This window comes from Cebus imitator, unplaced genomic scaffold, assembly GCF_001604975.1.
Source record: "Cebus imitator isolate Cc_AM_T3 unplaced genomic scaffold, Cebus_imitator-1.0 Scaffold417, whole genome shotgun sequence".
Taxonomy (NCBI): domain Eukaryota; kingdom Metazoa; phylum Chordata; class Mammalia; order Primates; family Cebidae; genus Cebus; species Cebus imitator.
In genome coordinates this window covers 1,381,730-1,390,285 of record NW_016107732.1, presented here as the reverse complement: position 1 = coordinate 1,390,285, position 8,556 = coordinate 1,381,730, and the positions used below count along the sequence as shown (strand labels likewise).

The 8,556-nt window shown below is 54.3% G+C and overlaps 1 protein-coding gene across 4 annotated transcripts in view; it reads left to right on the top strand.

The window, feature by feature from the left end:
• Nucleotides 1-8,091, top strand: part of ZSCAN18 (zinc finger and SCAN domain containing 18) — a 48,474-nt gene extending 40,383 nt beyond the window's left edge. For all 4 annotated transcript variants that reach the window (XM_037731720.1, XM_017509601.2, XM_017509599.2 and 1 more), the window contains 6 exons: nt 1,512-2,035; nt 2,495-2,644; nt 4,199-4,287; nt 4,559-4,661; nt 5,592-5,684; nt 6,497-8,091. In XM_037731720.1, coding sequence (XP_037587648.1) covers nt 1,633-2,035; nt 2,495-2,644; nt 4,199-4,287; nt 4,559-4,661; nt 5,592-5,684; nt 6,497-7,254 — 1,596 coding nt within the window. In that variant the 5' untranslated portion in view covers nt 1,512-1,632 and the 3' untranslated portion in view covers nt 7,255-8,091. The remainder of the gene's footprint in view (nt 1-1,511; nt 2,036-2,494; nt 2,645-4,198; nt 4,288-4,558; nt 4,662-5,591; nt 5,685-6,496) is intronic.
• The last annotated feature ends 465 nt before the right edge of the window (nt 8,092-8,556 follow it).

The window sequence follows — 8,556 nt, the reverse complement described above, 5'->3', positions numbered from 1 at the left end:
AACAAGAGCGAAACTCCATCTCAAAAAAAAAAAAAAAGAGAGAGTTCATCCTGAATTCTGGCTCCACTTGAATGATGGGGCTGCCCTGTATGTGGGGATTCAGATGGGGGAGGGACACAGGTTGGCAGGACCAGAACTCTCCCAGTCAGTGTGGTTTCCACCCCATTGTCCCTGCTCCTGGGTACTTCCTGCCCCTCCCATCTGGTTCTGTGGATGCTTTGATGGAGGCCCACCATCTGTACCATTTTCATAAATGGGGGTTGTCCACTGGCCTCTGGAGTGGGCCCCCCACTTCCTATGCTTTTTTCTAAATAATTATATTTCAGATTGGTTGTGGTTTTAACTGGAGGAACAATCTTGACACCTAGCTTCTTCATGTTATTAGGAACTAATATCTTTTTTTTTTTTTTTGAGACGATCTCACCTTGTCGTCCAGCTTGGAGTACAGTGATGCGATCTTGGCTCACTGCAACCTCTGCCTCAGGGTTCAAGCAATCCTGCCTCAGCCTCCCTAGTAGCTGAGATTACAGGCATTCACCACCATGCCTGGCTAATTTTCGTTTTCTTAGAGACAGGATTTCACCATGTTGGCCTGGAAACAAAAAGGGGATCCTGGAAAGCCCAAGCTCCAGCCATGGCTTGCCTGAGATAAGTTCCCCGAACTGGTGAGGCAGCTTCTTGGTCCTCAGTGAGCCAGGCCCTACCACCCTACCCAATGGCCAGGCTGGTCTCAAACTCCTGACCTCAAGTGACCTGCCCACCTCAGCCTCCCAAAGTGTTGGGATTACAAGCATGAACCACCATACCCAGCCCACATAACATATCTTTTAAATGTAAACAGATATTGCATTTCTGAGATAAATGCAAATCCAGCAGAATGCATAAACCATGCATGGTTAGGATGTGTTTATTAATATTTTTAAGTTTTTACATCTAGGTTTACATAGAGATTGTCAAGTAATTTTTCATTTTCATCCTCTTCGTGACTGATTTTTTAAAATTCTGGTAATGGTGCTGAGCACAGTGGCTCCTGCCTATAATCCCAAAACTTTGGGAGGCCTAGGCAGGTGGATCATTTGAGATCAGGAGTTTGAGACCAGCCTGACCAACACGGTGAAACCCTGTCTACTAAAAATACAAAAATTAGCTGGGCGTGGTGGAGCACAACCGTAATCCCAGCTACTCGAGAGGCTGAAGCAGGAGAATCACTTGAACCCAAGAGGCAGAGGTTGCAGTGAGCCAAGATTGAGCCACTGCACTCCAGCCTGGGTGACAGTGGAAGACTCAGTCTCAAAAAAAATTTAAAAATTCTGCTAATGCACAGAATGAGTTACCCTCCACTTTCATGCTACTTTTTATCTACTCAAGTTCCACACTGTGGTTCTACTGATGCCTAACAAGTGGATTTCTTTCTGTGTGAAGTCTGGGTATGGTGGCTTTGTTCTTCTGCAGCTGGGGTGGCAATGCTCTGGCCTTACGCAAGGCTCTTGTCTTATCCGTGTCCTCTGCAGGTCTGTGGGCTCTGGCACCACCTAAGCCCCCTGGGCATCTGGTCATTGCTGACACCTCTCCTTTGGAGCCACCTTGTCCCTGGCTAGACACAGTCGCATTTTCCAGTGCAGTTTTGGAAAGATGCTGCCTTTGGAGAAGGCATTTGCTTCCCCTCGGAGCTCCCCAACCCCACCGGATCTGCCCACACCAGGGTTAGCAGCTGGAGTCCAGCAGGAGGAACCTGAGACCATCCCTGAGAGGACCCCTGCTGACCTGGAGTTCTCCCGCCTGCGCTTCCGGGAATTTGTCTACCAGGAGGCTGCCGGGCCCCACCAGACCCTGGCCCGCCTGCATGAGCTGTGCCGCCAGTGGCTGATGCCTGAGGCACGCTCCAAGGAGCAGATGCTGGAGCTGCTGGTGCTGGAGCAGTTCCTGGGCATCCTGCCTGATAAGGTCCGGCCCTGGGTAGTGGCACAGTACCCTGAGAGCTGCAAGAAGGCAGCCTCCCTGGTAGAGGGCCTGGCTGACGTTCTGGATGAGCCAGGTGGGCTGCCCCAGAGGAGAAGCATGACTCAGGGGAGATGGGGAGGGGATCCTGGAAAGCCCAAGCTCCAGCCATGGTTTGCCTGAGATAAGTTCCCTGTACTGGTGAGGCAGCTTCTTGGTCCTCAGTGAGCCAGGCCCTACCACCCTACCCAATGGCATCACTCTCAAGATTGCCTCAGGGGCCAAGACATTGCTTGGGCTCCTGCCTTCACATCTGCCTTCTAGATGTAAGGAAGCTAGAAGAATGAGGGAAGGCATTCAAGGGCAAGGACCAGCCTCTTAACTGAGTAAGTATTCTAGGTACTTAGCAGGCCGGAGATCTCCTGGTCCAAGGATGAGGTGCAGGACTGGTAGAGGTGGGGCACTGAAGCCTGCAGGTCCCTGTGGTTTAACTGTGTGATTGTTGTTGGCACATGTCCTGACCTCTTGGGGTCACAGGTCCCTTCATTGTTGACAGGGATGCTGCTGGGCTCCCCTGCGGGCTCATCCTCAATTTTTAGCGATGGAGTGTATGAGAGGCACATGGACCCCCTGCTGCTACCAGGCGAGCTCGCAAGCCCCAGCCAGGAGCCCGGAGCTGGGGAGATCCCACCACCTTCTGAGACACGTAAGTGCCCAGCCAGCCTGGCAGCCTCTGCTGGGCCTTAAGTGGGGTGGTGGGCAGAGGCCTATGGTTGGGAGAGGGCAGGAGGGCACCCAGGGAGGCAGGGGCCCCAGGGTCCATGCTGTCATTGGAACTTCCTCTTGTAGTTCCTCTGAACGTTAGACATATCATTGTTTATTAAATTAGTCTTCAGAGATCACGCAGATCATCCGTACTTAACACGAATAGTGAAAAAGCATCAATACATGAAGAAAAGAGGAATCTCCCAACCCCCCACCATGTACTGTCTACAAATAAAGTGTCTCAAGTGTCCTGGTGCACGTTCACTCATGTCTGCCTGCACATCACACATGCACATTCAGAGCCTGGCGTCGGGCTCCCTGTGTGTGATGTGCTGTGTTTGAGTGCCTGCTGTTCAAATGGGGTGCTGTAGTTGGGTCTGGCTCTTTACCTGCCCAGCATCCACCTGCTCAGCCCGTCCCCATCCTAGAGGTGCGCACTCTGCCCCTTGGGGTGAAGCTGCCATGACACCTCCTGACTTACATGCCCATATATGGGGCTCTGGTCACTGAGTGGGGTCCTCAGGGCCACTGGGCAAATGGCGTATGAGTTTGACATTTCACATACAGTAGAACTGTCATGTGGTTTTCCAGAAGTTTTGTGGCTGTTCATTACCAGCATGAGGGGGCACCCACTGGCCCGCATACAGGCCAACACTATGTGGCGTTGCTTTTTAAGATTTCCACAAAGGCTGGACACAGTGGCTCATGCCTGTAATCGCGGAACTTTGGGAGGCCAAGGCAGGCAGATCACTTGGGCCCAGGTATTTAAGACCAGCCTGGGCAACATAGGGAGACCCCGTCTCTACCAAAAAAAATAAAAAATTAGCTGGGTGTGCACTTGTAGTCTCAGCTACTCAGGAGGCTGAGGTGGGAGGATCACTTGAGTTCAGGAAGTGGAGATTGCAGTGAGCCAAGATCATGCCACTGCACTCCAGCCTGGGCAACAGAGCAAGACCCTGTTTTAAAAAAATCAACCAACCAGGCTGGGTACGGTGGCTCACACCTGTAATCCCAGCACATTGGGAGGCCAATGTGGGCGGATCACGAGGTCAGGAGTTTGAAACCAACCTGACCAACATGGTGAAACTGTGTCTCTACTAAAAAATACAAAATTTAGCTGGATGTGGTGTAGCATGTCTGTAATCCCAGTTACTTGGGAGGCTGAGGCAAGAGAATCGCTTGAACCCAGGAGGCCGAGGTTGCTGTGAGCCAAGATGGCACCATTGCATTCCAGCCTGGGCAAAAAGAGCGAAACTCCGTCTCATTTTAAAAGGGAAAAAAGAAAAAAAAAAAAGACTTCCACGAATCTAGTGGGACTTGAACAGGCATGCTGCTTTGTAAATCAGGGACGGATGCACTGTCTGTTGAGCCTTGGGTGCTGCTGTCACATGAGTACACTGGGGTCTGTGTGGGAGGCAGCAGAGGCTCCTTGACCCTTTGGGGCACCTGGCCACAGGGAGCTCATTGCCTCAGCTCTGCCTTTCATTCTCCCTAGCCTGGCTTTCTCCGGACCCCCTGTTTCTGGAACAGAGGAGGGTTGGGGAAGCAAGGACTGAAGAGGCCAGCCTTGCCAATGCCGAGCAGGTGGGTCAGTGTGAGCCCAAGGGTAAGGGGCCTTGGCCTCAGCTTAGAGGCATCCCCATGCCCGTCCCCAGTACTCAGCAGAACCCACCCTGGTGGGAGCTCGAGGGCGGAGTCTTCGGGTGCACAGGGGGCTGCCTGCTGTAGGGCACCTGGGTTGGGCCCCTGGCTGGGGCTGGCTGCTAGCCTGCCCCTGTGGCTGTGGGGTTGTGGCGGGTCCACCCTTCTCTAGGGCAGGTGGAATGTCTCAGCCATGGCTGTACTGCTATTTCAGAAGCTGAAGTCCTTTCCAGAGGATCCTCAGAACCTGGGGGAGTGGGGCCACCTGGACCCTGCTGAGGAGAACCTGAAGAGCTACCGGAAGCTGCTCCTGTGGGGTGAGACTCACCTGCCTCGGGCTCATGCCCCACTCCCTATCCCCTTCCACAGGGTTTGGTACAGGACACTGACCCCAGGAGCTTTGGCTGGGACACTGTGATGTCTTACATGGATTTGGACTCCCACGTGTTTGAGCTTGAATTTATTTGCCAAAGCCCCCACTTTTTCTGGTCTAAACATCTGAGTTGGCCGGGCGCGGTGGCTCAAGCCTGTAATCCCAGCACTTTGGGAGGCCGAGGCGGGTGGATCACGAGGTCAAGAGATCGAGACCATCCTGGTTAACACGGTGAAACCCCGTCTCTACTAAAAATACAAAAAATTAGCTGGGCATGGTGGTGCATGCCTGTAATCCCGGCTACTCAGGAGGCTGAGGCAGGAGAATTGCCTGAACCCAGGAGGCGGAGGTTGCAGTGAGCCGAGATCGCGCCATTGCACTCCAGCCTGGGTAATATGAGTGAAACTCCGTCTCAAAAAAAAAAAAACAAAAAAAACATCTGAGTTTTGTCCTGGCCCTGCCTGTAGGACTGAAGCCTCGGAGTTTCGAAAGGCCTCCTGGCCACAAGGTGCTGACATTCTCACCCTCCTTGCCAGAGACATCCTTACCTGCATGGCGTGGTGAAGGGTCTCTTTCGTAGACGTTCTTGCCCCAGAAACCCTCCTTGTAGGGAGGCCCTCTGCTCAGACTCTTAATGTCACATCTTTAGCTTTGCATTCCCTGAGTTCTGCCTCCACCTGCCCTGTCACCCTTCCAGCCTCGCCATCTCTGCTCCACTGTCCATGGGCCTGACAGGACTTAGCTTTGGCGGGGGTCCTAGTGCAGAGAAGAGGAGGTAGGCTGCAGCCTTCCCTGGCGGGCCCACGACACATGAGGACCATCAGTTACTTTGTGTTGGTGCCTCTTTTACTACTTGGTTTTTAACCCCACTCAGGGTATCAGCTTTCCCAGCCTGACGCTGCCTCCAGACTGGACACTGAGGAGCTCCGGTTGGTGGAAAGAGATCCACAAGGAAGCCGCCTCCCAGGTGAGGTTGGGTTGAATTGGTGTTGGGGCTGGTGGGGTTCACTTTTTCTTCAGAGGCAGAGGGGTCCCACGCAGTGCCATCAGTCCCAGCAAAGACCTCAGTAATGACTGCTCCACCATTTCCCCACCACCGTGTCAGAGTGAGGCAGGAATCCAGTAACATCCCTCCTATCTTGCTGCATGACAGACCACCCCAAGACTGGGTCAGCAGAAGCAGCAGCGATGTTAGTTGCCAGGATCTGTGGGTGACTGATCCCGGGGGTGGCCGTTCTGCCCCATTGGAGGCTCTCTGTTAGCACACAAGTGAGAACACCTAGAGGTGGACTTGGGCTGGAGGGCCCCGGGTGCCTGTCAACAGGGGGCTTGTTGCTGGGGGACTTGGCCATATCTTTTGACCCTGCTCTCCTCACTGGCAGCTGGGCCCCAGGGAGCCCTGCAGGAGAGTGTGCTCTGAGCAGGCTCTGCTTGCATCACGCATCTGTGGCCAAGCTGGTGGCCAGGGTGGAGACCTCCAAAGCCATGGTTTCCAGTGCCTGCGTTCAGTGTGGCTGTCCTTCCTGTCCTGTCGGTCGCATTTGTTGTAGGCCTCCAGGTCCCACACGCAGCAGCAGGCGTGGGGCGTGCGCTTCTGGGCAACCTGGGAGGGACAGCAGTGCTTCCAAACAGCTGTCAGCTTGAGCTCCGCGGGGGTCCAGAGCATGGACCCCTGTGTCTGGACCCCTGTGCCCTGTTCTAGTAGCTGAGGCTCGGCTGAGTCCTCTGCCCCAGGGCCCTGGCAGGGCCACTCACACTGTGGCTCTGACCTGGTTCCAGAAGGCGGGAGGCGTCAGGAGAGTGCTGGGTGCCCCTGCAAGGAGGCTGCCCCTACACAGGAGCTGCCTACGGAGGTGCCCCCAGGGGATGCCCTTGCGGAGCCCCTGTCCGGCACTGCTGAGGAAGAGGAAGAGCAGCCTGGGAAGGCCCCAGATCCTCAGGACCCCCAGGACCCTCAGGACCCTCAGGACCCCCAGGACCTCCAGGACCCCCAGGACCCCCAGGATCCCCAGGATCCCCAGGATGCAGAGTCTGGCTCTGCCTCCGGAGGGCAGAGGCAGTCTGTCATCCGGCAGCCAGCCCTGGACAAGGGTGCGGCAAGGCTGGGAACCAAGAGGCCACACCCCGAGGATGGGGATGGGCAGGGCCTTGAGGGTGTCTCCAGCGCCAGCCACAGCGCGGAGCTCATGGCAGGGCAGGGCCCAGGGGCTGATGAGCCGAGCTTGTCCCGAGGGAAGCCCTATGCCTGCGGCGAGTGTGGGGAGGCCTTTGCGTGGCTCTCGCACCTCATGGAGCATCACAGCAACCACAGCGGTCGGAAGCGCTACGCCTGTCAGGGCTGCTGGAAGACCTTCCACTTCAGCCTGGCGTTGGCTGAGCACCAGAAGACCCACGAGAAGGAGAAAGGCTACGTGCTGGGTGGCATCCTGGGCCCCTACCCGCCCACCCGTGAAGCCCAGGTGGGGGCAAGGGTGGGCGGGCCCCCAGAGAGCAGGGAGGATGAGGCTCTCCCCGCACCCCCAGAGGCGCAGAGGTGAGCCACTGTGCTGTCCCAGAGGGACCACCCTGCCGGCCGAGAATCCCAAGAGTCATCAGGCCCTTCCACGCCCCTGGGTGGCGGCTTCCTATGGTGTCTGTGGATGTCATCTGCCTGTGCCCTGAATCAGCTCCTGAGGCTAAGCGCTCCCAAAGAGAAGGATCCATGGGAAGCCCTCACCTCTTTGTAAACACACCCTGGGCCAGTGCTCACATCCGCGGGGAGCCGCCGGATGTGGAAGAAGACTCCGCTTTCCTGCAGCCGTTTAGTGCCGCCCCATGCTAGGTTATTTGACATTGTGCAGTGTAGAGTTGCCTTAAAGTGCGTGATCTGCCAGTGCTTTTTTGAAGTCACCCTTGCCCTGATTCCTCCCGTTTGCGCTCCCCAGGGTTGCTCAAGTGGAAATTTTGTCATCTGTTTAGCCTTTTCCCTGCGTGATGTCAAGTTCACTTCTAATCTGCAAAAGCAGAAGCTGTTTCCTAGTTTACCTCATGTGTCTTTACCTGTATGGAGTAGCTCTCAGAGATTACAGAAATGCCTGCAGCCTAATGCAGGGTTTTCAGACCGTGGGTCCCAGCCCATTAGTAAATTGTGAAATCAATTATCAGGTGGCCACCAGCATTACACAGCAATGAAGCAGAATAAAATAGTCTAGAATGCATCATGTAGTAAAGGCAAATACTGTTTTGTGAAACTTTTCAGCCATACATCTAAATAAGAGAACTGGTTGCAATGTAAGACGTATTTCTTGCTGGGAAGTTGTAATCAAAATGGTTGAAAACACCAATAAAGATCTGTCTGTCTGAGCAAAGGAGACTAAACTCTTTGGGCTACATAAGGTGATCTTTTGATTGATTGCATTTATTCTCAGACTACAGTATTATTCCCATTGCCTGAGCATAACCTTAATTACTCCCTATAGATACAGAAACTGGTGCCTCTTTTCTGCCACTGTGTTGAAGCAGGTGGTCTGTTGTAATGACCCCCAAATCACAAAGGCTTAACATAAATATTTATTCATGGGCCAGGTGTGGTGGCTCACACCTGTAATCCCAGCACTTTGGGAGGCTGAGGTGGATGGATCATGAGGTCAGAGTTCAAGACCAGCCTGGCTAATATGGTGAAACCCAGTCTCTACTAAAAATACAAAAAATTAGCCAGGCACAGTTGCGCACACCTGTAGTCCCAGCTACTCAAGAGGCTGAGGCAGGAGAATCATTTGAACCCGGCAGTCGGAGGTTGCAGCAAGCTGAGATCTCACCCCTGCACTCCAGCCTGGGCAACAGTACGAGACTCCGTCTCA